The 14,583-nt window shown below is 39.2% G+C and overlaps 1 protein-coding gene across 1 annotated transcript in view; it reads left to right on the top strand.

Moving 5' to 3' along the window:
• The window catches only part of LOC134163109 (uncharacterized), an 80,456-nt gene that overhangs the window by 18,274 nt on the left and 47,599 nt on the right, over positions 1–14,583 (top strand). The window contains exons 3-5 of the mRNA XM_062617660.1: positions 77–132; positions 6,300–6,366; positions 6,686–6,862. Coding sequence (XP_062473644.1) covers positions 121–132; positions 6,300–6,366; positions 6,686–6,862 — 256 coding nt within the window. The 5' untranslated portion in view covers positions 77–120. The remainder of the gene's footprint in view (positions 1–76; positions 133–6,299; positions 6,367–6,685; positions 6,863–14,583) is intronic.

The following is a 14,583-nucleotide window of genomic DNA, read 5'->3' as shown; positions in this document are numbered from 1 at the left end:
CTGTTCAAGTCTGTGTGTTAAACCTTAACTGTGTGCAGACTGAAAATTCAGATGTGTTCCCTCTCCTTTGTTGCAGGAGAAAGCGTTTTCTGCTGCAGGTCTGAGAAAGGGCAGGCTGGCATGGAGAAAGAGGTAAGTGAAGAAAAACCATGCTTTAAAAGAAAAATTAAAGCGGTTATTCCTAGCATTGCTATTTCATAATATTATTTGTAGTGTGATGGGAGGGAAGTCAGCAGACGCGTAGGCTCCTTTTTATCATTGACAAGTCAAGGGGATGATTAACGAGAGTACCAGACAATGTAATGGTAGGAGAAGGCCCACAGAAGTTAAACAAAAGTGCCTTCAGAATTTAGAGAATTCCCATGATCCATAGTAGAACCTCATTGTGCTTGTCTACTGTTTCTATTTTTGATTAGATTTATAAACACAGCACCACATATTTTCATGTGGCTCATAGCCCCAGGGCAGACTGAGATTGACTGCACTGAAACTGTGAGGCTTGTGAATTTCGGGCAAGGGATGGAGTGAAATAAGTAGTGTAATTGTTTTTGTGGACTGACCGTGGGACCTCCTCTGTTCTGAATTACACATGGTTCAACCCTTTGACCTAACCAACCTCGGCAATGCCTGCTAGATCTCCTAAAGCTGTGCTGAAAGGTCCTATCAGTGACATGTTGGAACATTATCTGTCATGTGAGATGTGTGCCAACAACCATATTAAACTACATTAATTACTAGTGAGGCCATGTTTGTGACAATCTCAACTTCATTTAACCCATCATCATGTTAGTTATTGTTTAAACAGGAAGTACTAATGGGGACAATTTATGAAATCTAGATGCATCACCAATGTTTTCTCTAATAAAGTATGTGTTTTACTTTGGTTTAGTTCCTTTTTTTTTTTTTTTAACCCCCAGTATTTTTGTTCTTGTCATCAACTCTGTAGCTTGAGGGTTTTTTGGGGGACTTTTCTATTTTAAGAGCAAACAAGAAAAAGACTACTTCTTAGTAACTAAACTAATATGCTAGTTAAATGCCTTTTCCCTTTCAATGCAATTGCAAATGATACCACAGTTGACTGAAGGTGCCATGCTTGTTTTCTAGCAAGAAGGAAACATGTTAAGGTAGTTTATGTAAGGCTGAAAGATCACATGTGGGTTATTTGCTTGATGTACTCCTTCACTGCTTTACACTCTAGCTAGCACAACTCTGCACAGCCATGCTCACATACCTCTGGATCAGGAGTGAAGCATGCATTTCTTTTGAATCCTTGGAGAACAGTTTTCTCATAGGCCTGACCCTACAGGTAGCAAAGTGTCCAGGGAGTCCTCAAGTGGCAACCCAGTAGGTAGAAATTTGGAAGGATTCTCTGCACATGGTCATTTTCTGAAACAATTCTAAATTTTATAGAGGAAGAAGCAAAAGCTCTCCAGCATGTTCCTGCGTGGGCAGTGTATGGGTTCAATTGCACCTAGCTGTGCCCAGTATTATATTAAATTAGACACTGGTGTTTACATCTTCCACCTACGCACTGAGCTCTTTTTGACAAGGATTTTGCTTTAGCCTCATTTTCTAGATACAACAGGCTTAAATGAAGAGGGCATTTATTTATTTATTTATTTATTGCTGCAGAGTCAGCAAAAAAATATGTTTGACCCTACTAAATGTCGTTCTCATTATCAGTGAAGAGTTTGCTCAATGCAAAATCTAACATGGAGTGCTTAAAGCAGACAGGTGCAAATTACAAGCTGTTTCTCTTTAGCTGCCATCCCTTAAATAGAAAAATTAATAGGCTAGGAGAAGGGAAAAGGTTCCAGCTCCAACTGCATAAAGGAAAGCCTTAACAGGAATTTAGCAGCTGGTTGCAAACATTAAATGCTGTAAATACCAACTAGAGCATTTGTGTGTGTATGCTCACAGAGGAATGTGCTTTTAGTAAGGCTCCATTCCTTTCTATGCTACAGGATCATTCTTTGAAAACTGTGCTTTGCTTTATGTTGAAAGACTAATGCTCTTGCTGAAGTAAATGAGAGCAGAAGCCAACATACCTGTTCCTGTTTACCATCATTACACTCCTCAGAGCATTTCAGACATTATTAGGTTCTTGGAGCTGTACCAGATTGACAATAATTCCAGCTACTTCTCTTTTGGCTGTATACAAACAAGGCCCCAAAGGAAAAAGAAAAAAAGACCAAAGGAAAAAAAAAACCAACAAAACAACCTACCACCAAAACAAAACAACCAAACCACAAACAAAACCATGGATGAATCTGCTGAGCTAGTTTTCTGATGTTAGAAACAGTTGTTCATATTAGGAACACCTAATTTAATTTCATGAAAGAGACATAACATGCCAGTATGTGTATGAATCTAAGGTATGCATTTCCTAAAAGGAACTAAAACTCTGTCATTCCAAAGTTGCTCTTCTTTTTGACTTCCAGCTTGCGTGGGGACTGCTGTCTGGAAGCAGTAACTTTAACTTTAACTCTAAGGCTGCTGATGAGGTCTGTCTGTGTGATCTTCGTAAGTAGATAAGGGTAGGGAGACAGCTCAGAGCAGAGCTTGTTTACAGCAGGACAGAAGAAAACAGCTAGACATAAATGAGGGTTGACGGTTTCATGAAGCACAATTGGTTGATCACAGATTCAATATGACTGCCCTGAACTGAGCGATGATCCGTACAGTATGCAAAATTCACTTTCTTGCTGGTCTGTGCCCACCAGCCTTCCAGCAGCTTTCCCAGAGCCCCTCAGCCACGGCTTTGAGTGGAACCAGAGCTGAACGCAGCATTGTTGTACCCAATTCCTTTTGACAACAATCACATTCTTTTAAAAACTTCATAGGTTTTAGTTGTCACTGGTTATAAATGAGGTTTTTTTCCCTTGCTGCTTCTGCTGCTACTGCAGCAGTCACTGCTCTCCTGCAGACCCAAATGCGCTGTGTTCTGGTACTCCTGGTTTTCCTTTGTTTCAATTAGTATCGCAAAACAGGCAGTGCATTTTCATGATGATGGCATGCAAAAAGGTATTTAAAGGTTTAGGTCACTTTTTGAATGACATGGTGATCGGTTTGTTCTGTGCTCAAAAACTTCTAACTCCGCTTGTCTTTGCTGTAATGAAGCACACTCAAGGTAAAAAAGCATTAAAAAATAAAGAAGTGTAAAGGCAAGACTTTTTGGTTTTCAACAGCTGTAGTGGAGCTTTGAGATAGGATCAGCAGCAACATCACCCTTTAAGCTTGACTTTGCAAGCAAAGGACATCCCCCTTGTACGTGCTGGTTGCGGATGGGCAAATCTGACATGTATTGTTTGTGGTTCCAAGTTGGACCACCTCCACTGCAGGTGTAAACCAGCACAGCCTTTGTATCACTTGAGGTTCTGGCCTCAAGTTGTAGAATCCTGCTTTTTTTTTTTTAATAAAAAAGCTTTTTTAATGTTCATTTTTCTGATAATTTTTAAATGACTAGAATGGTGGCTTTCTGTACAAATGTGCATTCATGTACATTTACCCAGGTATGCTCACACAACTGGACTTTGCCTGTAAATATGGTAAGTGGTCACTGAATGAGTTTTGTTTAGTTTGCTGTTGGAAACTTAACTTTTGCAGGTACATATGAACTTATTAAAGCACAATTGCTTTAGACATAAATTTGCACAAATACATAAATTAACTAGTAATGACTAATGATAAAATGAATATAAAATGCCACTGGATAATTTCCTGCCTATTCTCTGATGAGAAGGCAAAATATCATAAGGGGAGGGAGAATGAGAAGGAAAACCTAAAATGAAGAAGGGTTGGAAAGATTGCAATTTACACTACTTAAAAGTACTCGTGTAAAAGAGAGAAGGATGAGGAAACTGGATGGGGAGAGGTAGTAAAAGAAAATATCTTCTAACTTCCTCCGAAGCACAAAGTGACAAGAACATGTGTTGATTACACAAAGGGCACCACCAAAATAATCTGTTACTCAGTTATACTGAGAAGTAACCCTGAAAGAATTCCTCTCTGCTGTTAAAAATCAGGTATTGCTCTCATTCTAAAAATACGAACTCATGAAAAGTACCTTTGGAAACCTGATCACATTAAGGGACAAGAACTTCATTTCTCTGTAAGTAGGAGTCACAAGCCTGTTAAGTCACAGCTACGTAAAAATCCTAATCTGTGTTTGAGTCAATGAAGTGCCAAAGGATGTAGCCTACTGTGTCCCTGAGTAAAACAAAATTTGCAGATAACTATACTGAATGCTTAAACCTTAGTAAACAAACAAACAAGACATACAAAACCCCACTCCAAAAAGTCAAAACCCACTTTATTAGAGAGAGAGGGAGAAGGAATACTTTTTTCTTCTTGCTGTGAAAGGAGTTCATGCATTTTACAGACTATAAAATTGAAAGTCAACTATATATATACATATAATACATACATAATATAGCCTGCAATTGGTTTTGCTAGGGAAATCTGACATGCAGAAGGAATATGTAAAATGTAATGCAGATCATCTGAATTCTGTTGAAGTTATGGATGTATGCTGATTTGCACCGGTGAAAAATATGGCCCAGAATTTTTGTAGATGATGTTTTCTTTGGCTGTTAGCATAGAGTTCAAGGTTTTGTGTGGTGATTACATGCAGCATAATAAGAATTATCACACAGCAGTATTACAAATACTGCTGGAATCTTTAAAACTTAGTCAAAATTTTATGGCATACAGGAGTGCAGCAAAGCTTTAATATTGGAAAAGAGGTGCAATTCTAAAGATACTAGCTGAGCAAATATCTATTTTTGAAAGATTTTTCAGTTGGGAAAAAAATTGGAAGCAGTAGGGTAAATATCTGAACGCCTGTCAAAATTATCATTAACTTCAGTTGTGCTGCATGTGACTTGGAGGAATTATTTCTGTTACAGTATTTATTTTTTGTAGCTTTCAGAAAGTGTCTGGTCATTTTCACACATACTTGCCTTTTGGTAGGGTAATAGTCTTAATTTAGAGGAATTCTACTGTTATCAGAATAACATATATGTGTGTGTGCATACATACATGTGGATATTAATATCTATATTAATCTGTCAGTGGTATGATTCAGTTATTTTTGACAGATTTATTGATTTTGTCTGCTGGAAGCACTTTTTTTTTTTCTTTTTTTTTTTTACTAGAAATTGACACCCATGATAAAGTGGGAAAGATGGAAGCTGTAAAAATTGCAATTTTTCAATTATTCTTGTAATTAAGCCTTTTGTATTGACAGTTTCCAGGAGCTATGTTGGCAGGAGTGGTCTTTATCACTGGACAATTAAGCAACTGGCTTGAAAAAAATAATGCTGTTTTCGGAAACTGCTATGTGATGTTTGAAAATAAATGGGTCTGAACTGTTTTCTTACTTCGGTTTTGGTTTTGGTTAATACTCCCAGACATGCTTTGTTTTAGGTAATCTTTGCCTGCTTTGACTCTTAGCATCTGCTATATAGGGGTCTGTAGCGATCTTCAAGCCCATCCGTGATTCTTGCTAGCGCTGCTTGAGGTATTATACAAAGATGGTGTTTAACACTTGGCCCTTCTTAATGATAGTAACGTGACCGCATATTTTTTGAGCCTTGCATACCCACAGGAATTAATGCAGAACTTGTCAGAGTTTAAGTCCTCCAAGATCCCTTGCTATTTGTTTTCTCTGTAAGTTGCTGGCATCTCTCTAATATTAGGTGAACTTTTCACTCTAGTAATGAGTCCTGCTTCCCCTCTACCCTGGACCTCTGTTTTGTGACATCTTATTCTAAATTGTTTTGGGTTTTTTATTTCATTGTATTTTATGAAAGGGTAGAGCTCATTCATTTTTAGCTGCTCTGTGATGAACAACTACACTGGTTATGTAAGTGGACCTAGAATATAAGACAACAGGGGATCTCAGGGAAATCTGTCTACAAATACGCTGCATAACCAAACTTTTCTAAATGAAATGCTGCAGTTCTGCAAGTGAAATAAAGCAGTTGCTGCTGAATACATACTGAAAGACTAGTCATATAATGTTCTTCATTTGTTGAGGTTTCTTTGCATTAATTAAAATTGGGAAAAAAACAAAGTATTTTAATGTGACCTTCATTTGGCATTTGTTTTAACTTTTCTTCTATTTTATTTAATTCTTCCACTTCTGTTGTTCAATTAGTGTTTGACCCCTTTAGCAGAGATTTAAATTAAATGACATTTCAATGCCATCCCATATTTAAAATACTGTGTTAGTTGTGGATCATAAAGGATGATCTTCGTTCTTTAGCTAATTTATTCATTTAACAATTTCCCTCCAGAAGTTCCAGCAGAAGGCTCTGAAGCAAACTAAGCAGAAGAAATCCAAGTCGGCTGAATTTCTGATGGGTAAGCCTTGCTTGATGAGTTATTGCTCATAATTTGTGTAAGGATTAATTAACTAATTACAGACAAATGGCTGTGGGCGAAATTTTGCTCTTGCTTGTCAGGGTGCAATTTGTAATTATTTTAATCATTTATTCTTTCCTTTTTTTTCCTTTTTTTTTTTTTTTTTAAGAGTTAATTTTAACCTAATTCTGTTTTGGCGACATTTGAGGACGATACACTTGAGTCTTTCAGCAAAGGAATTACTAGAAGGAATTTTCTGCTTGTCATTGAAATACACTTTGCTATAATGTGTTCTTCTGACCTCCTTGTTTTCTTATAGTAAAAGAAGAGAAAGCAGCAATAGAAGGCATTGAAAATCCAGCTTTTAACATCAGCAGCACAGATCTTTCAGCATATCAGCCTTCAAAAGAGAAAGTTACTACACATGACAAGCCAGATAGCACCCTTGCTGCTCACCAACAAAAACTCAGGCTACAAGCCCATGCTGAACCAAGAGGTGAGACATCAAACCTGATTAGCCTCAAACTCAGAGGCAGTCATTGTGTTCTCCATTCAACCTGCATGCTTCACGGCCTGTACTGGGTGTTCCCAACCTGATGTGTCCAGACAGGAGCCCCTGCAAACCCTCCATGGGAAACCCAAAATACTGCTGAAAACATTGGCTGTCTAAATATTTAGAGACCCAGGCTCTGTCTCCATGCTCAGGTGACACCCTGTAATGCGGTACAGGTTGCACAGGGCTCCCTACCAGTCGGAGGGAGCATAAGAAGCACTTACCCATAATTCAGGTTGGGTTGGGTTGCTTTTTGGAGGCACCACAGCCAGTCCGAGCACACAGATGCTGCTCCCTCTCATTGAGTAGTTTTAAACAGCTTACAGATCTATGATTGACTGTTGTCCTTAGTTCTCCCATATGCCCTCAGTCAATCAGCATCTTGCCACTGCTTTGGCTTCGTTATTTTTTTCAGCCAGTGTTGCTCAGATGCTTGGAGCAGAGTTCTGTTTGCTCTGCTTGTCCACGGGAGTAATCCTGGCTTTTAAGCTCAGCTTTGATGCAGCACCAAAAAGAGTCACTGCCTCAGGAAACAATTTCTGTTTAGTATTTAGGTTTATTCAAACAAACTATAAGGATCTTCACTGATGTCAGTTTTCCTTTCCAGAGGAAAAGAAATATTTTTCTATCTTTTAACCTATTATTTAATTATTCCATTTTGAATTACTGTTACTGCTGAATGTTTACTGTGAATGGTTATTTTTGCTTAGTAATTCCGTGACGAAAAGAATTTAAAGACATCTTGCGAGCTATAGGAGTAAAATCTTAGGCCAAGATTTAACCTAAAAGCAAAAATGTCTGAAGTCAGACTTAAAATCTCCCCTAAGTACCCAAAAAAAACCCCCAAACCCCACCTTATTGGACTGTGTCTCATGAACTTCAAGTGGACAGTGTGCACCACGAATATCCAAATGTGCATCCAAGGCCTGAGATCTCCCAAGGTACCAAAGTAACTAGTATGGCTTTGAAAATTGCTGGTTACCCAACACTTCCCATTAAACTTGCAAGCAGCAATACTGCTCACTGAGTAACCTTCCTTGCCAGCCCAACTATTGAAATGGGCAAGTGCCGGCTGGTGAGCAGAACTTCAAGCATTCGCTTTTAAAACTCTGAACCTTGTTGTGTTAAGATTTTATCCTTGAGGGACTAGAAAGCCCACGGCTCCTAACGGCCCTTGCAAAATTAGGTTTGGTTTTCCATTTGGCCTTCATGTGACTCTGTGCAGCCCTGCATGGAGCAGGAATTCTTCGTCTTTCCTTTGCAGCCTGTCAGAACAGTGATTAAGCAGACAAAGGGATTGATTGTTTTTTAATGAAATAGTCTATCTGGCAAAAAATGAAGTCGGGCTCACTGGAGACTATCCATGCTTTCAGTCGCCTCTTCAGAAATTCATGAATAGTTCCCTCAAGAAAACAACACATTTTTTTAAAGCCTGAAATGTGTTTTTAAACATTTTGATTTTTCATCCTAAGTAGCATTTTGCTCAAAAAACCTTAACTGAATATAATCTTTGTGAAATGAGTAGAAACTGGTATATTTTGCCTGGAATGCAATGCCTTGATACACTGCTAAGTGTTTCTGTAATAGGAAAGGGAAGCTTGCCAAGAGTTGGAAAATTTTGTTTCCCAACACCATGTCTCCCTCCTTGACCTTCTGTTTATCCAGTTCACCAAAAGATCAGCTATTCGCATAGCTCTGCCTCTAAGTCATGCAGCTATTAATAAATAAATAAATAAATAAATAAAAGAGACGATCATTCATTTATGCCGTCATAAAAAAAGTCTAGATTGGAAGAGATCTCTAGAGATTAGCTGGTTCAACCTTGCATTAAATTATTCTTAGTCTAACTTATGTCAGGACTTGTTTGACAGTCACAGGGGCCAGTTCAAATTTATCAAGGGCTGCTGACAGAACAACAGCTTCAAGCCTGTCCTGAAATCTGGGGAGAAAAAAATGAACTAAGCCTTCTTGTACCTTGTGAGCTAATTTTTCCCTATTCCCAAGTGTAACGACACTTCATTAAAGAGGGAAAAGGAAAAGCCGACTGCATAGGTAAATGCAATATTACATGAATGTAGTAATATATAAATGGTTGTATTTTGCAGTCCTCAGTGAAAGTAGGTCTACAGGCATCTTAACCATTCAGGTGGCAATCTGTTGTTGTCTTGGACTGCCAGAGCTCAAGGGCTTAGTTCCTCGAACCTTCCTTCCTTTCCTTTGCTTCATGTTTGTAGCTATTTTGTGCAGTTGCTGTCATTTCAGCACACAGCAAAACCACACACGATGCTGAAAACTTCCACCATTCTTTACCACAGGGGAAACTCTCCTGCCTCTCAGCTCTCAAGAGCCACTGCGCAGTTCACAGGAAAGATTTTAGTACAGATGTCTCCTTCTCTTGTTTTCCCCTAAGAGTCAAGACTTGCATACCACACTGAAAGCTATTTCTCTAGGAAGGGGTGCCCACACGCCACAGGCATGGCTTGTTGCCCTAAACTTTGCTACGCCAATCAAATGACAGTCCTTTTACCACTTCATGCCAGGCTTCCTTACCTTAAGGGAAATGCCTGACAAGCACAACAGCACAGCCTGTGTAAAACAAACGTATTTTAGGGCCCTCCATGACTCCCTTCCTCTTTTCCCCCTTTTCTTCCCCAGATGCTAATGGAATACTATTCCTTTTGATATATCCTCCCCTCCACAACCATTGGGTGCTTTTCCATCTCTCAGCCCCCAGGCTTAGGTTCAGTTACTTACTCAGTGGGGAATGGCATTTGTCAATTCTAATGCTCAGTGTTAAACTGTACAATCAAAATCAGTTATAACCTTAAGCATAATTATTTAATCACAGTGTTTAGCAGATTACAGGTTGAAAACGCTATATAAACATCAGGCTGGATTTTCAGGCTATGCACTTGAAGGCAGGACATGAAGATGGCATTGCCTTTCCATTATCTCTCCACCCATCACCCGTGTCATTAATGGTAGTGAATAAATAGCTACAGGGGTTGCTATCATTTCCTCCACCTTGCAACAGTGTCACAGCCTGTTCCTCCATCAGCAATTGCTGGAGGGAAGTGTTCTCTGAAAAAACCTCCACCTACTTTTGAGATGCCTTCTCGCACACCTTCATGCTAAGGATGCCAGGAAGGAGTATGAATAGTCAGCTGTGTATTCCAGACACCTTTAAAACCTGTTCCTGAAATTTGGCTCTGCAGAACATGCATCACTTGGAGATTAAATAGCCAGTACAGAGGTGCATGATATTACATCTGCCCCCAAACAGCTTAATTCACAGATATGCTTGTTCTGTATTGACTTTTCCATTCTCATTCCTCCAATAAAAGGCAATGTCCTGAAAAGGAGTTTGTGAACTGACTATTATTTTCAAGAAACTGATTAAATCTTCCCAGTATTTTTGTTTTGGTTTTGGAGGCTTTTCAACTTTTCAAACCAGATTGGTGCAGACTCTTCTTGTGATTCAAAGTGCAAGGCTTCTGCATCCTTTGCTTGTGGGGAAACTGAGGCAGAACATGAGGCCTTATCTGCAGTCACCCTGCAGTTCCGTGATGGAAATAGGAATAAAACTTCTGATCTCTAGTCCATTGCTCTGTTAGGCCGTTCTGTATCTCACACTGTGTTATTCCCCATGATGGACAAAATTCCAGATTTTATCATCAGCATCAGTTGTTGTTCAAGAACAGGTCATTGAGTAACTTTTTCTGCTGTATGCTTTCCATCATTGCTTTTATGCTGTTGAAGACCCAGTACTGCTGTTAAATGTTATAGTGACCCAGGGGAACTGGCTGACTATTTACTCAGATTAATCTCCTGATTTTCAGCCAGCTAATTGGTTGCAGTGGCTTCTACCCTATTTTCTCTTCTTGATTCTATGCTGACTCTTTGTTGATTGCTCCTATCACCTTCATTTGTTTCACATACTGCTTGTGAAATTAAGGTCATCTAGCAGCAGCTTTGTCTTTGCCAAACTGTACAATTTACTTGTCTCTGAAAGTACTTGGAGTTTCCTTGTGAATAAATCTGATCAACTTTTCTGCCCTTCCTCCCCTCTGTAAATATTGAATTTGCCAGAAATTTTTATGTTGGCTGTTCCAGTGAGAAGTCTAAGAGACCAGTTTCCCTGAGAAAAATATTTTAGGTTAGAACACCCAAACCTGGAGTGATAGGAAGCTGTTTCCACCTGTTTTTCAATTGCCAGATGTCTGCTCTCAAGTAAGCCAGTATCAGTTTTTCCTCTTTTCTCCAGAAGAGTTTAAATGCATCACACTTTTTAGAGAGTGCCCTAGTGTGCAGGCTGGCTTTATAAAGCCTAGCAAAGGGCTTCCAGCAAACTGTCATGAAGGAAGGACCAGATCTTCAAGAGTATGCTATCTTTGCTGATAGTAGAATATAAAAGTAGTTGCTAAACCTCAGATGGATTATGTATGTCACATAAGTAACTCCTTAACTTAGGGCTACTGTACTTAGAATTTTATTGTATACCTATAAAGCAAATGTTAATCTATTTTAGCATCCAATAAATTTTGTCTTCAGCTGCTGTGATCAGAAAATATGCAAGTGGCTTATATCAATTTGTACTATTTAGTGTTCACTACAGCTACAGAGCTATATGGGTTTGGGCCAGCCCTGAGAAGAGCCCTGTGGAATGGCACTGTTCACATTTCTACAAGGTAGGCAATATTTCCAGCCCAACCATACAGAAGGAATATACGTCAGAACAAACTAGACTGATCTTTTTTTGGTACTGACCACACATACAAGCTACAGAACCCAGATATGGGGCTTTTTGAACATTCTCCCACTACGTGGTCTGCCTTGCACCTGGCAGTTGCATATACACCTTTGGAGACTTTGATGCTCTCTGGCTTTTGCATGGAAGATGAAAGAAAGACTGATTGTGTTCTCCTGTAGTCTGTGCACTTGTGAAAAGGCTAGAGGCAGTTTGACCCTGAATGTTTATGATTCAAGTTAAAATTGTCTCCAGATGACAAGTGCTCATTCTTTTCCCTATCATCCCCCGATACACAATTTTTTTTTTCAAAACCAGATTATCTCCTAAAATCAAAAGCTCTAATTAATTATACCATTTTATCTGCAACAGGCACTGTTAACATCTCGTATCATGCTCCAATAAATTTGCCCACAGAGATTAACAACCTTTGGGGGGAGAGAGGGGAAGTAAGCTCTTTCGACTGAAGACCAGAAACTATTCTTCTAATTAGCCCAGGTAAAGCATGGCATTAACATGGCTCTACTGCTTCTGGAAGCCAATTAATATTTCCATGTGGTGCTCTGCTGCATCTTCTCCTAGCTGCAGAGCTAGGTTGGAAGTATCTAACATGGTGCCGTGTGCATCCTATGGGGAAAATCCCACTGTAAAATAGAGCGGTTCTGCTCCTTATCAAAAGCCAAAGTAGTGAGAAGCGTTTGCTAAGGGATGGCTAGTGCAAAAGGTAGTTTGACTGTGGCACGGAAATCTCAGCCTTTTCTTGTTCTAGAGTGTAACTGAGTGAGGACTTATATCTGGAAATACATGGACAAAAAAACATCTTTGTGAAGGAACTGTATGGAATATCAACTTGATAAAAAATGTCAGCAAGTGCATCGAGTTCAATCAGTTTACAGAGAATAGAATCATAGAATAGTTTGTGTTGGAAGGGACCTTCCAAGGTCCTCGACTCCAGACCCTCTTGCAATGAGCAGGGACATATTAAACTAGATGAGGGTGCCCAGAACCACATCCAGCCTGTCCTTGAATGTCTCCAGGGATGATGCATCCAGCACCCCTCTGGCAACGAAATGGAGGCTGAAGCTTTTTGAATAGATTATTTTTTTTTAATTTAGTTTAATTTCAAATAAATGATAAGTACTCACTGGAGAGACAGTGAACGCAGATGAAAAAACAGGTGTCTGCTGGAAACTTGCTTTTGTGCTGCATGTGAAGGAAATGGGAGCTTGTAGCACTGGCTATTTGGGTTGAAAAAAATTTGCATAAGGCATGGGACCAGAAATACAAATCAAAACCATGCCCTTTTTTTCTTAAACAGTGGCAAAGTTTATATCTAATAATTCAAGTTCTGTTGTGGTGGTTCCATGCTTTCTGATTCCAACAGGGACTTGAAATGGAAATGCCAAACCCGGTATGCAGGGCATGATGGATCACCATGTATGCATAGGAATAAAAGGGTTGTCATTGGAAGTAATTTTGCGTTGAATTACACAATGTGTAATCCAATTGAAATCAGCAGAACGGCACAAGGTGTAATGTAGTGTGCAAAATGTGATCCATTGCATGCAATTTCAACAGGGATACTGTACCACTCATCTAAGTAATGTGCTAAAATTGAATTCATGAAAGGTAGGGGGAGAAGAATTGTGAAGAATGGATGCATTTTATAATCGGGGAAATACTCTTTCAGAAGGTGACTGAATATATGTTTTTAAGGCTAATTTATTACACTTGGAGGTTGTTTGCTTCATGATAGTGCTGTTGGGCCCTTGAAATTCGGCGAGTTCCCTCTGTGGAATACTGTGAGACCAGCCAAGCCTGCCAGCCTGGGAGCGCTCAGTATCCATTTCCCCCATTGACATGTGTTACATTATCTAATAGCGCTCCTAAATGAACTCCATCATCATCAGCAAATCTTTTTCTCAGGCCTCCGACCAGAAGTGTTTCCCCAGGAAAAGCAGCAGGTCTCACACTGGTGTCCCTTGACACAGTGCCCTCTGTTGCCTGCAGGGAAAAAAAAAGTAAGGAAAAACGCCCTAATTCCCATGCTGTACCTTTGCTTAAACAGCAGCAAATGTAGTAAGTCATTCAGGGGCGGCATTCGCGGGTGGTGGTGATGGTGGGGAAGTGGGTGCTGTAAGTGTGATGCAGAGTTTTTCAAGTGTCAGGGAAGGGTGCAGCACAGTCTGCGCTGCTAAGGCTCATGAACAGCCGCTTGCCAGGGTCCTGTCAAAGCTGACAAGTGAGTTTATTCAAGGCTTGCAATATAAACATAAGACACAGTTATGTGGTTTACTCATTACCTACGGTCTCCATTGAGGTTAAGGAAAATGACATACGATACCCTTAAAACTTTTTAAAATTGAGATGTTGCCTGGTGATGGTAGTTTTTAACAAGCTGTTGTTTTCAAGGTATAATTTACTGTCCAGTCAGTTGCCTAATGTTCCTTAGTTTGAGGATACCATTAATGTGCAATTTTTCATTGAATTCTGCTTGGTACTCATGAAAATTTGAATCTCTGCGTAAAACACTCTACCCCCACCCCAACATGTATTTGGTTACTATCTGGAATGACACTGTGCTTCCCAGCAATCTTAATTTAGATCTGCAGCTAAAATAATATATATAATATCTATACTTGTAGATGATAATGTAAGATGTAAATATAACTCAGTAACGATATATCTTAAGGTATTCAGCTTCTATGTGTAACCTAGATCAGACTATACAAACTTAATTAAAGGCATTTCTAATAGCCACAAGCTGAGGTAAATGTAACAAATATCATGGTTCAGCAATGGTAATTAAAAATACATACAAAAAATATAACTTCTGGTTAACTCTTCATAATTCTTCATTTCTTTTTATTGAAAAAGTAAGAATGGACAATTAACATTTTCTTGGATGTTTTGTGCA

This window comes from Pezoporus occidentalis, unplaced genomic scaffold, assembly GCF_034315485.1.
Source record: "Pezoporus occidentalis ecotype Australia unplaced genomic scaffold, CSIRO_AGI_Poc_V1 ctg2, whole genome shotgun sequence".
NCBI classification, from domain to species: Eukaryota; Metazoa; Chordata; class Aves; order Psittaciformes; family Psittacidae; genus Pezoporus; species Pezoporus occidentalis.
Note: the sequence above shows the minus strand (reverse complement) of the source record. Positions and strands in the feature narration are given on the sequence as shown.